Genomic DNA, 19,519 nt, shown 5'->3' with positions numbered 1-19,519 from the left:
ATCCTGCCATTTAACCAGTAACAGCTTAGTATCTGAAAGGAGCTTATCAACATTAAGGCGATACAGTTGAGCGGGATCCATGGTAAGCCGAATCCCCAGGTAACGAAAGGAAAAGTCTGCCCAGCGCAGCGGAAAACTACCCTGCCAATGCTGGCGAAGAAGAGACGAAGAAGTCAGGGCCTCCGACTTCGCCAGATTTAGGGTAAAGCCCGAAAAATCGCCATACTCACGTATACTGTCCAGCAGGGTGGACAGCGACTGCGGGGGGTCCGTCAAGAATACCAAAAGATCATCCGCGAAGGCCGCCAATTTAAAATGAGAAGCCCCTAGGAGCAAACCCCGTATCTCCACATTAGACTGAACCTCCCGAAGTAGGGGATCAAGGGAAAGCACAAACAGCAGCGGAGACAAGAGGCACCCCTGTCTAGTACCACGACGAATACCAAAAGAAGCGGAAAGTTCCCCATTAACAAGAACCCGCGCCTCTGGATCCATGTACAGTGCTCGGACCGCATTCAGAAAAAAAGGACCCAAGCCATACTTCCACAACACCGCGAAAAGGTAAGCCCATCGCACCCGGTCAAAGGCCTTCTCTGCGTCGAAGCTAACAAGCAAGGAGGGGATATTCTCCACCGTCGCCCGCTCCAAAGCCAGCAAAATATGTCTAATGTTCTTGGCCACCGGACGATCACGAACAAAGCCCACTTGAGATTCAGAAATCACCGATGGTAACACCCGAGCCAGGCGAGTCGCAAGAATTTTTGCCATAAGCTTAGCCTCATAGTTCAGCAAAGAGATGGGCCGACAGGAATCAGGATAATGGGGGTCCTTACCAGGCTTCAACAAGACAACAATTTGAGCCAAATTCAAGTAACGGGGGAGAAAGCCCTTGGCTACACTCAAATTATAGACGTCCGCCAATACAGGAGCAATGTCCTCCACCAGGAGCTTATAGAACTCACTCAGAAACCCATCCGGGCCTGGAGCCTTTCCCAAAGGGCTGACCCGGATAGCCCATTCCACCTCCTCGGCAGCAAAAGGGCGGTCCAAAGCCTCAGAATCGTTAAGAGACAAACGAGGTAAGTCCACACTATCCAGGTATACCCTCCCAGCCAAATCTTCCGCCTCCGGGGCTGTGTATAAATCCTCGAAAAAGGAACGCAACAGGTCGCAAATCTCCACCGAGCGATGACGCAGTATCCCACAAGGGTCACGGAGCGCAGTAATGGCTGCCTGACCACGATGCACCCGCACCATGCGCGCCAACAGCCGACTACTCTTATTAGCGAAACGAAATAGTTGAAACTGGTAATATGCCCACAATCGCATAGCACTCTGGTGTAAGAACTCATTTAATTCCTGTTGTACTTCCAAAAGCTGAGTCCGAAGCGAGAGGGAGGGCCGCCGACCATACTGACGGTGTAACCCAGCAGCTCGTCGTTCCAACGCCAGAACAGCCCGATGCCGCATTTTTGTCTGCCGTGCCACATAGGCTATAACCTCACCCCTCAATACCGCCTTTGCCGTCTCCCAATAAAGAATGGGATCGTCTCTATGCTGCTGGTTGTCCTGTTTAAAATCCGCCCACCTCCGAAGCAGAAACTCCTGAAAGCGAGCATCCTGGTAAAGAAAACAGGGAAACCGCCACCCCCCCAAACCACTCCGGGAGTCACCCCACGACCAGTGAAATCCCACCCAAGCGTGGTCAGATATTTCAATGGGGCCCAATTCAACCCCCTGCATCTGGGGCAGCAATACACGCGAGATAAGCACCAGATCGATACGGGATAGTGTCCCATGGGCCCGAGATAAATGGGAATAGTCCCGCTCCAGAGGATGCAGCACCCTCCAAACATCCAACAACCCCAACGCAGATTCCAAAATGCGGGCCCCTGTACAAAGCTTAGCAGCTTCTCTGCCTGTGGAAGAAGAACGGTCCATACGCGGGTCAGAGACCTCATTGAAATCCCCCCCAAGAATCAGAGGAACGTCACCAAATTGCAAAAGTTGGTTGCGAAGACCCCTAAAAAATCAAGCCGGCGGATTGTTAGGGGCATAAACATTACACAATAAAAGCGGCTTATTATAAAGCGTAACCGAAGCGATGATATAGCGACCATTAGGATCACGGATCACACGGTGAGAAGTAAAAGAAAGACCCTTCCGAATCAAAATGATAACCCCACCCTTCCACCCGACCGCGGGCGCCTCCAAGTGAGCCCCCACCCACCAGGTACAGAGCTTAGCATGTTCTACTGAGGACAACCGGGTCTCCTGCAAAAAATCAATAGAAGATTTAGAACGATTCAAACGTTGTAAAATTTTTTGCCGTTTTATGGGGGAATGGATACCCCCTACATTCCATGAGGTTAAAGTATATTCCAGAACAGGGTATTCAGAAGAAAAAGACTACCAATAGATACTTCCCGTAGGGTGCCAGAAGGGCGTCCCAGCCACCACCCCTCCAGCTCAGACCGGGGCCTCCCAAACAGCCCCCCAAAAAACTCCCGCCTCCTGCACAAAGCGAACGTTCTACCCCCCATCCACTGATATCCCCACCTTTCCATCCCAACGAAGAAACTCCCTGAATACCCAGCCCTACCCCCCACCCCATCCCCAAGAAACCTCCCATTTCCCTTGTCAGCAACAAACAAAACCCCCTCCCACCCTACTTCCCCTACCCCAAACCCAGGACACCTCCAAACTGGCGTCATTTCCAGGAAACAGCGTACACCCGCCCCGGGATTCCTTACAGAACACCCCACCAATAAGCTAAGACCCAAGCCAAAACCAATCTGTGCTGAAATGAAAGATAGTAACATAGTAACATAGTAGATGACGGCAGATAAAGACCCGAATGGTCCATCCAGTCTGCCCAACCTGATTCAAATTAAATTTTTATTTTTTTTTTCTTCTTAGCTATTTCTGGGTGAGAATCCAAAGCTTTACCCGGTACTGTGCTTGGGTTCCAACTGCCGAAATCTCTGTTAAGACTTACTCCAGCCCATCTACACCCTCCCAGCCATTGAAGCCCTCCCCTGCCCATCCTCCTCCAAACGGCCATGCACAGACACAGACCGTACAAGTCTGCCCAGTAACTGGCCTAGTTCAATCTTTAATATTATTTTCTGATTCTAAATCTTCTGTGTTCATCCCACGCTTCTTTGAACTCAGTCACAGTTTTACTCTCCACCACCTCTCTCGGGAGCGCATTCCAGGTATCCACCACCCTCTCCGTAAAGTAGAATTTCCTAACATTGCCCCTGAATCTACCACCCCTCAACCTCAAATTATGTCCTCTGGTTTTACCATTTTCCTTTCTCTGGAAAAGATTTTGTTCTACGTTAATACCCTTTAAGTATTTGAACGTCTGAATCATATCTCCCCTGTCTCTCCTTTTCTCTAGGGTATACATATTCAGGGCTTCCAGTCTCTCCTCATACGTCTTCTGGCGCAAGCCTCCTATCATTTTCGTCGCCCACCTCTGGACCGCCTCAAGTCTTCTTACATCTTTCGCCAGATACGGTCTCCAAAACTGAACACAATACTCCAAGTGGGGCCTCACCAATGACCTGTACAGGGGCATCAACACATTTTTCCTTCTACTGACTACGCCTCTCTTTATACAGCCCAGAATCCTTCTGGCAGCAGCCATTGCCTTGTCACACTGTTTTTTCGCCTTTAGATCTTCGGACACTATTACCCCAAGGTCCCTCTCCCCGTCCGTGCATATCAGCTTCTCTCCTCCCAGCATATACGGTTCCTTCCTATTATTAATCCCCAAATGCATTACTCTGCATTTCTTTGCATTGAATTTTAGTTGCCAGGCATTAGACCATTCCTCTAACTTTTACAGATCCTTTTTCATATTTTCCACTCCCTCTTCGGTGTCTACTCTGTTACAAATCTTGGTATCATCTGCAAAAAGGCACACTTTTCCTTCTAACCCTTCAGCAATGTCACTTACATACATATTGAACAGGATTGGCCCCAGCATCGAACCCTGAGGGACTCCACTAGTCACCTTTCCTTCCTTCGAGCGACTTCCATTAACCACCACCCTCTGGCGTCTGTCCGACAGCCAGTTTCTGACCCAGTTCACCACTTTGGGTCCTAACTTCAGCCCTTCAAGTTTGTTCAACAGCCTCCTATGAGGAACTGTATCAAAGGCTTTGCTGAAATCCAAGTAAATTACATCTAGCATATGTCCTCGATCCAGCTCTCTGGTCACCCAATCAAAAAATTCAATCAGGTTCGTTTGGCACGATTTACCTTTTGTAAAGCCATGTTGCCTCGGATCCTGTAACCCATTAGATTCAAGGAAATACACTATCCTTTCTTTCAGCAACACTTCCATTATTTTTCCAACAACTGAAGTGAGGCTCACTGGCCTGTAGTTTCCTGCTTCATCCCTGTGACCACTTTTATGAATAGGGACCACATCCACTCTCCTCCAATCCCCAGGAATCACTCCCGTCTCCAGAGATTTGTTTTGACAAGTCTTTAATAGGACTCGCCAGAACCTCTCTGAGCTCCCTTAGTATCCTGGGATGGATCCCGTCTGGTCCCATCGCTTTGTCCACCTTCAGTTTTTCAAGTTGCTCATAAACACCCTCCTCCATGAACGGCGCAGAATCTACTCCATTTTCTCGTGTAACTTTGCCAGACAATCTCGGTCCTTCTCCAGGATTTTCTTCTGTGAACACAGAACAGAAGTATTTGTTTAGCACATTTGCTTTCTCCTCATCACTCTCCACATATTTGTTCCCAGCATCTTTTAGCCTAGCAATTCCATTTTTTATCTTCCTCCTTTCACTAATATATCTGAAAAAAATTTTATCTCCCTTTTTTACATTTTTAGCCATTTGTTCTTCTGCCTGTGCCTTCGCCAAACGTCTCTCTCTCTTGGCTTCTTTCAGTTTCACCCTGTAGTCCTTTCTGCTCTCCTCTTCTTGGGTTTTTTTATATTTCATGAACGCCAACTCTTTCGCCTTTATTTTCTCAGCCACTAGGTTGGAGAACCATATCGGCTTCCTTTTTCTCTTGTTTTTATTGATTTTCTTCACATAAAGGTCCGTAGCCATTTTTATCGCTCCTTTCAGCTTAGACCACTGTCTTTCCACTTCTCTTATGTCCTCCCATCCTAACAGCTCTTTCTTCAGGTACTTTCCCATTGCATTAAAGTCCATACGTTTGAAATCTAGGACTTTAAGTATCGTGCGGCCGCTCTCCACTTTAGCCGTTATATCAAACCAAACCGTTTGATGATCACTACTACCCAGGTGAGCACCCATTCGAACATTAGAGATACTCTCTCCATTTGTGATTACCAGATCCAGTATCGCTTTTTCCCTTGTGGGTTCCGTCACCATTTGTCTGAGCAGAGCCTCTTGAAAGGCATCCACAATCTCCCTACTTCTTTCCGATTCCGCAGACGGAACATTCCAGTCCGCATCCGGCAGGTTGAAATCTCCCAACAGCAGAACCTCCTCTTTCCTTCCAAACTTTTGGATATCCACAATCAGATCCTTATCAATTTGCTGCGATTGAGTCGGAGATCTGTAGACTACACCCACGTAGATAGAAGTTCCATCTTCTCTTTTCAGAGCAATCCATATCGCTTCTTCCTCTCCCCAGGTCCCTTGCATTTCGGTCGCTTGGATATTGATCTTTACATAGAGAGCTACTCCTCCACCTTTATGACCATCTCTGTCCTTCCTAAAAAGATTATATCCCGGTATGTTTGCATCCCATCCATGTGATTCACTGAACCATGTCTCTGTGATAGCAACAATATCTAGATCTGCCTCTAATATCAGGGCTTGCAGATCGTGAACTTTGTTGCTTAGACTGCGAGCATTTGTGGTCATCGCTTTCCAACAGGAAAAGCGCCCCTAGAGCGCAACAAAGGAAGGCAATACTAAAGGAGAAAGAGGAAGTCCCAGGAGCCCCCCTCCCTCCCTCCAGCTCCCACCTGCATACATCAAACCACAGGCAATCAACATATCCCTAACCCCCCCATCCCCTACCATACAAACAGTCCCAAAAAGATCACATTCAACATGCAAAAATAACAAGAGACAAGTGGACCCCCACTGGGGAGGTGCCGCATGCTCCAGGCTAAAGGACCACAGAGGCCCCTGCAACTTAGTCCAAGGGGATGAGGGCAGTCAGGATCTTCCGATGATCACGCCCCATCGTTCACTGCCACCATTCATACAGGGTCCTCCGGGAACTGCTCCGTGATGAAACGTTGCGCCGCCTCCAAGGTGTCAAAATGATGGGCCCTGCCCTGATGCACCACTCACAAACGGGCCGGGTACTGCAAGGAGAAAGCGATGTGGCGTTGGATGAGGCGGGTACAAAGGGGCGAGAACCGTCGACGAGCCTGAGAAACCTCGGCGGAGTAGTCCTGGAAGCAGAGGATGGCTCGGTTTTCGTACAACAACTTCTTCCCTTGCCGCAATGCTCTCAGGATCTCCACTTTATGGCGGTAATTAAGAAGGCGGCAAATAACCGCTCTTGGGCGATCTGTGGACTCCCGACGAGGCCCCAAACGATGAGCTCTCTCGACTCTCAAAGGACCCGGAGTCCGTGGAATGGAGAGGGACTCCGACAGCCAGCGCTCCAAGAAATCCCCAAGCTCTGTCTCCTTCAATGATTCGGGCAGGCCAATAAAGCGCAGGTTGTTGCGGCGCGAGCGGTTTTCTAGATCGTCAAGCTTCGCCTGCAACGCCGCGATGGTAGAAGTATGCCCCACTTGCTCGAGGGAGATTCACTGAATCGAGTCCTCCGTGGCACTGACGCGCTGTTGCGTCTCCTTCACCTCCGAGGTGAGCGTTGCGAAACGCTGGTCCAGCGTATCAAGTTTATCCAAGATATGCTGCAACTTATCGCCCAAGGAGCTATCAATAGCCGCCTGTACTTCCGCCGTGACTTCAGCCACCCAGCCAGAGCTCGGGGCCTCCGTAGATGAGGGCGCCACGTGGTCCGCCATTTTAAGATCCGGCTGTTTCGACCGCTCCCGTGCCGTTCGGGAGAGCTTAGAGGCCATCAGCGCGGAGCACTCCCGCCCGACGCAGGGAAGAAGAACGGGGAGATTAGATGCAGGCAAGAGGCAAACCGAGAGCGGATGTATCGGAGCTGCTGCAGCGAGCTGTTCACAGCTCCATGTTTCCGCCGGAAGTCTGGCTTTGTATCTTAAATACTTTGTAATTTACTGTGTAAACTGCTAAGAACTGATGGTGTGGCAGTACACAAAAATAAACTATTATTATTATACTGTATTAAATGAGTCATGAATAACAGACAAAGAGGGGCATTTTCGATAGGACGTCTAAGTCAGAGTTTGGATGTTTAGAGAAAGACATCCAGAAATTCAGCAGTAAAAATGTCCATTCTCAAAACTGCCACAATTCAATCTTTTTTTTTTTTTTTTTTTCAAAAAGTAAGTTTTAACCCTTAGCCCGTCTATCTTTTTTGGACATTCCCAAATATAAAGACATCCGCATGAAAAACGCATAAAAGCAAGCTGTTCGAATAAGAACATAAGAACATAAGAACATAAGTGTTGCCTCTGCCGGGTCAGACCAGGGGTCCATCGTGCCCGGCAGTCCGCTCCCGCGGCGGCCCCCCAGGTCCACGACCTGAAAGTGTTCCCTACCTAACCTAAAATATCCATACCCTATTCGCTCAATGTACGGTAAACCTCTATCTGTACCCTGTTATCCCCTTTGCTTCCAGGAAGTCATCCAGTCCCTTTTTGAACCCCAGAATTGTACTCTGTCTTATTACCTCTCCGGGAAGCGCGTTCCAGGTGTCCACCACCCTCTGAGTGAAGAAGAACCGCCTTGCATTCGTTGTGAATCTGTCTCCTCTCAGTTTTTCTGAATGACCTCTTGTTTTAGTTGTCCCTGCTAGTCTAAAGAATCTGTCCCTCTCCACCTTCTCTATGCCTTTCATGATTTTATAAGTTTCTATCATGTCCCCTCTCAGTCTCCGCTTTTCCAGGGTAAAGAGCCCCAGCCTGTCTAACCGTTCGGCATATGAAAGGTTCTCCATACCCTTTATCATCCTCGTTGCCCTCCTCTGGACCCTTTCGAGTATTGCCATGTCCTTCTTGAGGTATGGCGACCAGTATTGGACGCAGTATTCCAGATGTGGGCGCACCATTGCTCGATACAGTGGCAGGATAACTTCTTTTGTTCTGGTAGTGATACCTTTTTTGATAATGCCCAACATTCTGTTCGCTTTTTTTGAGGCCGCTGCACATTGTGCCGCCGGCTTCATTGTGTTATCTACCAATACCCCCAGATCTTTTTCTTGGCTGCCTTCCCCGAGTACCCTCCCTCCCATCGTATAGCTGTACCTGGAGTTCCCCTTCCCTATGTGCAAGACCTTACATTTCTCAAGTGTCCTACCCCGTCAGAATAGTTTGCCATCAGCTGATCGCGGCAGGGGAATCCCGATCAGTTGAGTCAGTTTTGTGAAGTCCTGCTGACTCAGCTGATTGGGGTTCCCCTGCCAGGATCAGCTGAACTGGCAGAGAGGACCAAAATTCCTCTCTCCCTCCCTCACACCCACCAATCCCCTCCAGTGACATCATCATCGCATTGCCCTCCTGCCCTACAGTGATTTTGAGGGAATATCTGCCTGGTTCTTGGGACCTGGGTTTGGCCACTGTTGGAAACAGGATACTTGGCTTGATGGACCTTCCGTCTGCCCTAGTGTGGCAACTCTTATGTTCCTACTAGTGTTTAAGCCCGTTATATTAACGGGTGCTAGAATAGATTAGTGTGATCCAGTATAGCTATTCTTTTTATGTCTTACCCCCATATTCAGGCTCCCATTTCCCCTTTTACCTTCCCTATTTTCACCAACTTAAAAATCTGTCCCCTTTCTCTGTCCTTCACCTCCATAGAACTCCCTCCCCATTCCCCCTTTCCACATCAATCTTCACTTATTCTTCCAGCTCCTATCTTCAGCCCTTTCTCTCACATGTCCCCTTTTGCAGCCCCCTTCTTTCATCCCCAGCTCCCTTCTCTCACACATTTCCTTTTTATAGCCCCCAACCCTAACCCCCTTTTCATACCTACTCTTCCAGCCCTAGCACCAGTCTCCTTATCACACCTGTCTTCCTTTTCAGCCCCCATATCCAGACCCAGACCCCTTCTCTCACAACTCACCTTTTGCAGGCCCAAGCTCCAGCCCGCTTCTCTGAACTGTCTTCTTTTAACAGCCTCCTACACCAGGTCTCTTTTCCCCAAAACTCCCCTTTTAAAGCCTCCTTCCCTCACATGTCTCCTTTTTTCAGCCCCAGCTCCAAACCCTTTTTTAGCACCCCCCCAGCCCCCAACCCCCATCTCTTCCCTTTCAGCTTCCAGACCCAGCCCCCTTTTCTCACATGTCATTGTTTGCATGCTCAATTGTAAACTTGTTCTTGTATAACTTACGAGTTTAGTTCCTGTGTTTATGTATTTTTTTATATGAAAATTTTCAATAAAATAAACCTTGACTAAAAAAAGAAGAATCTAAAAAATGCTGGAACAAAGAAGCCCTGTCACAGGAAAAGTAACCTTCCCAGACCAGAGCAGCCTCACCAACTTCACACCCCAACACAGGTACCTGAGCTACTTGTATCCCGAAAAGTATAACTGGTTTTTGACCACCCCAACCACAACCTTACTATCTCCCTGCTCACTTCACACCACCTAAATGCCCCAAGCCCGCAAAAACCCTTCACAACAGCCTTCACCATAATGCTCAACATGTAATGCTCAACGTGTATGCTCTTTTCAAAAAGGAATGCCCAATTATCCAGATTTTCCATTATCCGGACTACTCTCTGCCGAGTTTAGTCCAGATCGGTGCCCAACTGTATATGTATTTTAGCATGCTGTCTTCTCTTTGTTTTTCACAAAGTATCTAAATCACTTTAATATCCCATGGAATATTTTTATGTCCTGATGTCGCCTATAGCTTTATTTCTTATTATCATTAATCATTGCAGATGCTATCTGTACACTTACCCCTCTATATTTGCTGTTTTGCGGTTTTTCGATCGAAGTCCCCGCCCCCAAATCTACATCAAATGAAATCGCTGCTCCCAGCTGCACTTTCTTCACTGGAACAGGTCAGGTTATTTGCGGTTTTGAGTCTTTTTTTAAAAAAATTTTACAGAAAAACCGCAAACATACGAAAAGTTATTTGCGGTTTTTTTTCTATTCGCTACCTTGTCGTTCCCCTATCACCGTGAATGCGGAGGGGGAAGTGTAACTTGCTGGTCAGGGAAATTTGAATTGTTGCAGTTGATTGATTAGAAGATAGAATTGCTTACCTTAAGCAACCTGTAGCGTTGTAGAAGATATCAGGATCAGACAAGGCATCAGTCTTGGGGTAGTCTCCCTCAGTCCAGCCAGAGCAAGGAATAATAATTTTCTCAGTCACTGGCTTCAGGACTTCCTTGATCAGCATGTTCTTCAGCTGATCATTTGAAGACAAATTCCAGAACAAGCCTATGGATAGTAATAAATCAGATCAGCCCATAATATCATTTCCAGTATGTATTAGACTAACTGTGCTATATCAAATTTTTAAGCCTCATTCAATCAAAAATTCATTTCTTATTTATTGATTTATCTCCTCCCTCCCCTGCGGTAACTGCCCTGAAGCCCATAAGGATTTAAAGGGCTTCGGGGCTTTTGCCGTGCAGGAAACTAGTGCAGCTTTGTAAAAGATGCACTTATTTATTTACAGTACTTATATTTACAGAACTTTGGATAGTGCCGAATAGAAATTTAGAAAATAAATAAATATGCCAAAGATTTAATAGATAAAGCAAACAATAAGAGAGATAACAAGACACCCTGACGAGTTCCCCGCTCTAACTCTATTGGGGCTGACAACATGCCGTTCGCTTTAAATGCTGAAGTGAATCAGTGAATTGGGCAGCACTAGTGGACAGTGAGAGAGAGGAAGACATTGCTTCTGGGGGTGCAGGGGTGGGGAGGGGAAAAAAAAAAAGAGCATGCTTTGTGTAGTTTAATCTTGTGGTTACCATTATGTGTTGTTAATAAGATTATATTGTGTATATATGAAAAATGATAGGAAGAAATGTCATTTACAATTAGTACTAACTATTATTATGGGGTGAGTTTCCAGGCAGAGAAACCTTTGTTCAATATTGTTCCAAGTTTCCAAGTTTATTGTTCCAAGCATTTCCTCTCACCATCCTCATCAAGCTGGATCTCCCAACTGCTGCTCCCTACTCGCTCACTTTCTAAGTCAGCCGTCCTCCTACTCAGGTCACCCTCTGCCATCGACTTCTGGGAGGCTGGGGGGCCATGACCTTTGCTGTATCTCCCCTGGAGTTGGAGGTAGTAGCTGCATGTCAGGAAAAATTTCCAAAGCCTCCTCCAATGATAGGACTGTTTGTAGCAGGATAAAAAAGGAGAGCAAAAGGATGATACCACCGATATTTAATATGCTTCTCCTGTAGCTAGCTAATGAGTGCTTTAAGGCCTGCTCATCTTTCTCAGGGTCACTGAGGCCAAATCATGGTACAGTTCAATTTCATAGGAGTCTCATTTGATATTGAGCTGAGTTTGGGCTTTTTGCATTACCACCTCCTTGATCTTAAAATCCTTGAAGCTTGCAATGATGTCTCATGGCTTGTTGCCATGTAGCACTGCCAGCGTCCTATGTGCTCTTTCAAGGCCTATATCTTCTGTAGACACTTGCGCTGTATTATCGGATAGCAGCATGCTAGTTATTTGTTGAACTACTCCCTCACAGTTTATGTAAAATTTAAAACCAAACTTAAATCTTCCTTCTTTAAAGATGCCTTTACTCTTTAGTATCAGCTTCCGCCTTCTAATCCCTTGATTCTTGTGAAGCTTTGAACCATCTAATACTTCTTTTGAAGTCATTCCCATCCTAATGTTTTTACCACTCCCCATTTACCGTCCTTTTTTAAATTAATTTTACTTCGATGAATTTTAAACAACCTTTCCCTCCCCTACTTTCTTTTTGTTTCACGTATGTTAACCTAAATTTGTCTAGTATTTTTAATACTTGATAAAATATTGCTTTTATTTATTTTAACTGTTTTCTTTATAATCTTTTTATATTGTACACCGTTTAGACACTTGTTTTGACAGACGGTATATAAAAAATAAAGAAACTTGATTCTGCCGACTCAGGGATTCTTCTTATGCACAAGATGAAGTACCAACTGCTATACTCCAAATCTTGTTATGTTTAGGATATATGTCTGGTGCGTTTGCATTTCTTTTGTGTGAGCGTCTATATCCACAATCATAAGAACATAAGAATTGCCATCTCCGGATCAGATCCTGGGTCTATCAAGTCCGGTGATCCGCACACGCGGAGGCCCCGCCAGGTGTACCCTGGCGTAGTTTTAGTCCCCATATCACTGTATGCTTCTCAAGGGAGATGTGCATCTAATTTACCCTTACCCATATCACTCTATGCCACTCTTAAGGAGATGTGCATCTAATTTACCCTTTCTATGTTTCTATAACCATAAGGCTCTATGACATCATAATGCAGGTGTAAAGAGTCTTAGCCTATAGGGAGAGGACATGCAAATATTAAGAACTTTAACCAATAGGGAGAGGAGGAGATAGTGGATGCTGCAGATGGGAATACTGGATAGTCCATTTGGCCTTTAGCTGCCATCATGTTTCTATGCTTATATAACCATGTTTTGTTGTTCTTCTATGCACATTACAGATTCATTCACCTGACAGCCCAGCTCCATCATCTCACCCCACAGGTTTGTAACCAAAGTAGTGAGCTTGTCCAGGACTGTTTATGTCTGCTTTTTTTTCTTGTAATATCTACCAGAGCACCAGCATGGGATCAACTTGTAGGTGTGCTGTCTTCAGTATTACACTCATTCCTGCCAGCCCCAGGGATGATGCCGAGTAGTCACTCCTCTCTGCCATTTTGTTGAAATCCAGGCCACTCGGTTGATATGCGAACTCCTTCAAATTTCACTGACTGGGTTGAGACATCGAGTCTTCCAATTGAATAAAATACAGAATTCTGCTGTATTTGCTCAGGTCACCTTTTGGGTAATCGAGACAGTGGATTGACCACAATTTAATTTTGAGGCACTAGGAGCAAAGAGCTCAGATGGCCAACTCGCTGGTGATGTCATTTCCCCCAACTTTTCTAATATAGATTATTGTCAGGCAAGAATTTAATTTTGCACTGATTCACTGGTCTCTATCTTCAATTACCCTCTGTTTATTTTTTTCACCTTACCCACTAGCTGTTAAGCAGACTTTTAAGAGATCTCATACCTTACAGCTTTACTTAGTTTAGCTTACTCTTGCCTCATTATTGTGCCTATTATCTTCTCACCCACAAACTGTTTTAGCTCAAGACTTTTAGATGTTCTTACTGTGTGTCTCCTTTCTCCCCATCCCTCCCTGTAGCCCAACCTCAGCCTTTCCCTTCCCCTCCCCATTCCTCCCTGTAGCCCAGCCTCAGCCCTTCCTTTCCCCATCCCTCCCTGTAGCCCACCCTGTAGCCCTCCCTACAGCCTCAACCCTTCCCTATCTCCCTATCCCTCCTGTAGCCCAGCCTTAACTCTTCTGTTCCCTATTCTCTTTAAGCTGGTATCAGCTCTTTCCATCCCTCCCCCCTCCCCATTTGTCCCTGTAGGTTGGCATCGGATGTTCCTTTCTCTACCCCACATCCCTTCCTGTAGTCCAGCTTCAGCCCTGCCTTTCCCCCTCCCCCATTGTCCGGCATCAGCCCTGCTCATCCTAATCCCTCATCTCCACCCAGAAACACACCAGCATTAAGTATAAACCTATTTTTGCTAACCTTGGCAGTGCAGAGCCCCACCACTACCACAAAACAAAAATCTTTTTTATATTACCTGGGCAGTGCTTCTCTGCAGTGACCCCAATAAGGCCCTAATCAGTTGCTAGAGAGGAGGAAGCGGGGGAGCAGACTGGAGCACCGAACAAGGAGCACTCCAACAATGGAAGTATGAAGGTTCCGAGTCACCGACACTGCTCCTGCCTCATCCTCAGCCTCCTGACTCTCCCGGGTACCACCAGGGATGAATTGTGTGGCAGCTGCATCCCAAGCTTCCTTCTGACTGAGCGTGTTCCAAAGATCGATCATTGGTGTCAAGCACCCTGCCTCATATCAAGCATCTGGGCAGAACTTTGCTGCCACCTCCTGCAGCAGGGAAGTTGAGGCAGAGTACATAAGGAAGGCTGCTTGCTTGCTGGAGATGCACATAGCTGAATGCAACCTCCAGCAGCACTGTGCCTGTGCACGGAGACATCTCATTGACGCTCAGATGGAGACTGGGTGGGCTCGAGCCAAGACTCACCTGTAGCTTCATCCCCTCAAGCATATCAATGCTTCAAGGCCTTCTGGGGATTCACTGAGTCCCCCAAAGGCCCTGACGGCACCACTACTGAATTTGATTGGTTGAGTAGTCAGAAACTGCTCCCTGCTCAACCAATCAATTTAAGAGTAGTACTATCAAGGTCTTCAGGGAACTCAGTGAATCCTCGCCATAGACCATTTTGATTAATGTAGTTTGATTGGTTGAAGTTTGATTGGTTGAGCAGGCAGTCTGCTCAACCAATCAAATTATTTAAGGTCAAAGCATTAAAAAAAGTTCACTGAATCTCCCAAAGGCCCTGACTGCATGCCACTGAATCTAGTGAAGTTTGAAGAATAATCTGGTAATTGGCAACTAAGATTTAATGCTAAAAAATGCAGGGTCATGCACTTGAGCTGCAAAAATCTAGGAGAACAATATAGTACATATAGGGAAGCAAAGTGCTTCTGTGTACGAAAGAAGAGTGGGACTTGGGGGTGATTATGTTTGATGATCTCAGGGTGGCATAACAGGTAGAAAAAGCAATGATCAAAGCAATGATCAAAGCCAAGAAGAGGCTTGGGTATATAAGGAGAGGAATTGTCAGTAGGAAAAAGGAAATTATAGTGCCGTTGTATAGGTTGCTGGTTAGTCCCCATTTGGAATACTATGTGCAATTCTGGAGACCACACCGTCAAAAAGATATAAATAGGATGAAATCGGTCCAGAGGGATGCTACAAGATTGGTTAGTGGTCTTTGTCATAAATTGTATGGGGACAGACTTAGAGACCTTAATATGTATACTCTGGAAGAAAGACAGGAAAGAGGGGATATGATAGAGATGTTTAAATATCTCTGAGGCATTAATATACAGGTGAGTCTTTTTCAAATGAAGGAATACTCTGGAAGGAACGGACATAGGATGAAGTCAAGAGACGATGTGTAGGCTCAGGAGTAATTTGAGAAAATACTTCTTTATAGAAAGGGTGGTATATGTGTGGAATATTCTCCCAGTAGAGGTGGTAGAGACAAAGACTGGCTGAATTCAAGAACGCATTACTTAGAAGCATAGAAACATGGCAGTAGATAAAGGCACACATGGGACAGGCACATGGGATCTCATAGGGAGAGGAGGCAATAGTGGATGATACAGATGGACAGACTGGATGGGTCATTTGGCCTTTATCTACTGCCATGTTTCTATGCTTCTAAGTAATGCCTCCCTGAAATTTTAGAAGCTCTTAAGGAAGAAAGATGGGATTTGATATACTGCATTTCCATGGTTACAGTCAAAACAGTTTACATATTATATACAGGTACTTATTTTGTATATGGGGCAATGGAGGGTTAAGTGAGTTGCTCAGAGTCACAAGTAGCTGTTGACTGCAAATCTCCAGACAATAGGCTTGGAAATATCATGCAACTGGCTCATTAAAAATACCACGAGATGAAAGAAAGGTGAGTCAGAAAAAGACCCACTCATTTGGCAAGTTTTTGGCCAATATATAACCCGGCCAATATTGCAGGCCTTGAATTGCAAGACCAAAGATATTTCAAAGGTCAGCAAGTTCACATTCTTTCCTTTCAGAGCATTGTTTCTATCACATCCAGAAAACTGGCTATTTCAAAGCAAAACTCCCATTAGCATGAGAAACATTAAAGGCTATCACACAGGAGATAGGGATAGTGCTGCCAAGCAATGAACCCTTACTGCAATTCCAGTAAAGCAGATTAGTGGAAAACACGTTCCTGGGATTATATAAACGGATTTACTCCTTTAGTCAATATGTTACAATTGAAAACATAATGCAGTAGAAAATGATCAAGAATTGTAGGAAACTCAACAATGGGGGAAGAAACCTATCTGAGGAGACTAATTGGGGATGAGGGAGCGGAAAATGCCCCCTTTGTTCCACATTGCTAACTAGCCCAGTAACACAGGGCTGGATTCCATAGGGACTGTAGATTTTTATGGTAACAAAGGTTCACTGTGTGTGTGTTACATATAAAAGATACCAGTAGTAAACATAAGAATAGCCTTACTGGGTCCATCAAGCCCAGTACCCTGTTCTCACGGTGGCCAATCCAGGTCACTAGTACCTGGCCAAAATCCAAGGAGTAGCAAAATTCCATGCTACCGATACAGGGCAAGCAGAGGCTTCTCCCATGTCTTAATAACAGACTATGGACTTTCCCTCCAGAAACTTGTCCAAACCTTTCTTAAAACCAGTTACACTATCTTCTCTTACCAAATCCTCTGACAACATGTTCCAGAGCTTAACTCAGGGGTGCCCACACTTTTTGGGCTCGCGAGCTACTTTTTAAATGACCAAGTCACAATGATCTACCAACAATAAAATTTTAAAAAAACACAACGCACACTGTACGCATAGAAAATGTTAATCATCATTCCTATTCCAGGGTTTTCAAAGAGGTCAAAGCAGATGACTCTATGCACTGTCACCTCAGTAACAACCATACAAAAGTAGACAAATACCCACCCCCTCCCTTTTTACTAAACCACGTTAGCAGTTTTTAGTGCAGGGAGCTGCGCTGAATGCCCAGCGCTGCTCTCGACACTCCTAGGCTCCCTGCGCTAAAAACCTCTATTGTGGTTTAGTAAAAGGGGACCATAGTGTAAAATATAGACAGCAGATATAAATTCAGACACATTTTGATCACAAAATTTAAAATAAAATCATTTTCCCTACCTTGTCTGGTGATTTCATGAGTCTCTGGTTGCACTTTCTTCTTCTGACTGTGCATCCAATCTTTCTTCCCTTCTTTTAGCCTGTATGCTTCTTCTCCTCCAGACCTCATTTCTTCCCCCCAACTTTTCCTTCCTCTTCCCTGCCCTTTCTTTCTCTCTGCCTCCCTTTCATTTTTTTCTGTTTCTCTTCTTTCCTTCTGTCTCCCTGCCTGCCCTTTTTCTTTCTTTCTCCCTGCCCTCCCCCAAGCCACTGCCACTGCCATTGCCATCGGGGACCAGGACCCAAACGCCACCAATAACAGGCCCCAAGCTCTCCCTGCTTCGGCCAACCAGCATTCCTCTCCCTGACGTCAATTCTGCCATCGGGAAGAGGAAGGCTGATCAGCCCAAGATCGCGATCAACCTATTGGGGGAAATGCTGCCGGGTCCTGCCTTCGCGGAAACAGAAAGTAGGCAGGACCCGGCAGGAAGAAGAACAAATGCTTGTCTCCCGCATTAGCCCGTAGCGAACGCTTGCTTCAGGGCTCTCAACATGTGCGCGCCGGCTTCTCTTCTCTTCCCTCCGAAACCGGAAGTTATGTCCGGGGGGGGGGAGGGGAGAAGGGAAGCCGGCGCGCACATGTTGAGAGCCCTGAAGCAAGCGTTCGCTACGGGCTAATGCGGGAGACAAGCATTTGTTCTTCTTCCTGCCGGGTCCTGCCTACTTTCTGTTTCCGCGAAGGCAGGACCCGGTTTTTTGTTCAGCAGCGGCAGATGACAGCTGGGCGGATCGCCCAGCTAAAAGGCCCTAGGGAGAAAGAAAACTGGAGAGGAAGGCCGATCGGCCCGTAGATCAGGACGGCAACACGAGTCTATCACAGAGCCCGGGATAGGCTCCGCGATCGACTCGCGTTGCCTTCCTGAGCTACTGGTCGATCGCGATCGACGCGTTGGGCACCCCTGGCTTAACTATTCTCTAAGTGAAAAAAATGTCCTCCTATTGGTTTTAAGAGTATTTCCCTGTAACTTCATTGAGTGTCCCCTAGTCTTTGTAATTTTTGACAGAGTGAAAAATCGATCCACTTGTACCCGTTCTCCTCCACTCAGGATTTTGTAGACTTCAATCATATCTCCCCTCAGATGTCTCTTTTCCAAGCTGAAGAGCCCTAACCATTTTAGTCTTTCCTCATACAAGAGGAGTTCCATCCTCTTTACCATCTTGGTCGCTCTTCTTTGAGCCTTTTCTAGCACCACTATATCATTCTTGAGATAAGGAGACCAGAACTGAACGTAATACTCAAAATGAGGTCGCACCATGGAGCGATACAGGGGTATTATGACATTCAAAACTTACTGAACTCTGGCGACTTAATTCATTGGAGAGTAATTTTGATAAAAATTACCTAGATTGGGAGATGAAGTAGGCATCTATCTTAAGTCTATTTTATATAAACACATAGGAAAGGGAAGAGGGATGGGATTTGACATATTGCTTTTCTGTAGTTACAATCAAAGTGATTTACATCTACTATAATAAAATGCTAAGCGTGCATGCGCACTCTTACCGCTGTGTTCCCTGATCTGTAGTTCCGTGGTCGGCAGAGTGAGCATGCGCGCTTACCACGCATCTCTCTCTCTCTCTCGCAGTGGGCTTGCCGGCTTCAGCCCTCAATGTAAGTTCGCCACTGCTGTCATCGCCCCGTTCCCGGCACACACGAACCCCCATTGACCCTCCCACCGTGAGATGCACAAACCTCACGGCTCCAGCAGCGGCCGCATTACACTAAAGACACTGCTTCGCGGCCTTCCCATGCTCTGATTTCCTCTGCCGCATCTCTGATGCATCGTCTTTAGTGTGATGCGGCTGCTGCTGCTGGAGCAAGTAGGTTTGACCATCATCTCGCGGTGGGAAGGTCAGTGGGGTTGGCTGCACGGCGGCGATAGTGGCGGGGGGGGACGGTTCTACTGCACAAAGGGATGGCTGGAAGGCAAATTGGCTTCAGAAGGTGCGGGAGGGACAAAGTATGGAAGGCAGTGAGGGGGGAGGGAGCAGGGAAGAGAAGCTTCTAGACCGGGGAAGCAGGGAAGAGGGACCAAGGGAGCAGGAAAGAGGTGCTGCTGGACCGGGGGAGCAGGGAAGGGGGGTGCTGCTGGACAGGGGGAGCACAGAACTGGTGCTTCTGGACAGGGGGAGCAGGGAAGAGGGACGGGGGAGTACAGAAGACGTGCTGCTGGACCAGGGGAGCAGGGAAGAGGGACAGGGGGAGCAAGGAAGAGGTGCTGCTGCACAGGGAAGTGGGTTGGGGAGGGAAATGCTGCTGCACAGGAAAATGGAGGGGGAGGGTATGCTTCTGCTGCTACTGCACAGGGAAGTGGAGTGGGGAGGGAAATGCTGCTGGTGAGAAAAGGGGGCTGGGGCTGAAAGGGAAAAGATGGGAGAAGGGGGCTGGGGGGG

At 46.7% G+C, this 19,519-nt stretch overlaps 1 protein-coding gene across 2 annotated transcripts in view; it reads right to left on the bottom strand.

Annotated features, from left to right (window-relative positions):
- The window catches only part of PKP2 (plakophilin 2), a 222,113-nt gene that overhangs the window by 70,883 nt on the left and 131,711 nt on the right, over positions 1-19,519 (bottom strand). For both annotated transcript variants that reach the window (XM_033952694.1, XM_033952693.1), the window contains exon 6: positions 10,337-10,514. In XM_033952694.1, the coding sequence (XP_033808585.1) occupies positions 10,337-10,514 (178 nt within the window). The remainder of the gene's footprint in view (positions 1-10,336; positions 10,515-19,519) is intronic.

The sequence above is a fragment of the Geotrypetes seraphini genome, chromosome 7 (assembly GCF_902459505.1).
Source record: "Geotrypetes seraphini chromosome 7, aGeoSer1.1, whole genome shotgun sequence".
Taxonomy (NCBI): domain Eukaryota; kingdom Metazoa; phylum Chordata; class Amphibia; order Gymnophiona; family Dermophiidae; genus Geotrypetes; species Geotrypetes seraphini.
The sequence above is the reverse complement of the archived record's forward strand: the minus strand, read 5'-3'. Positions and strand labels throughout refer to the sequence as shown.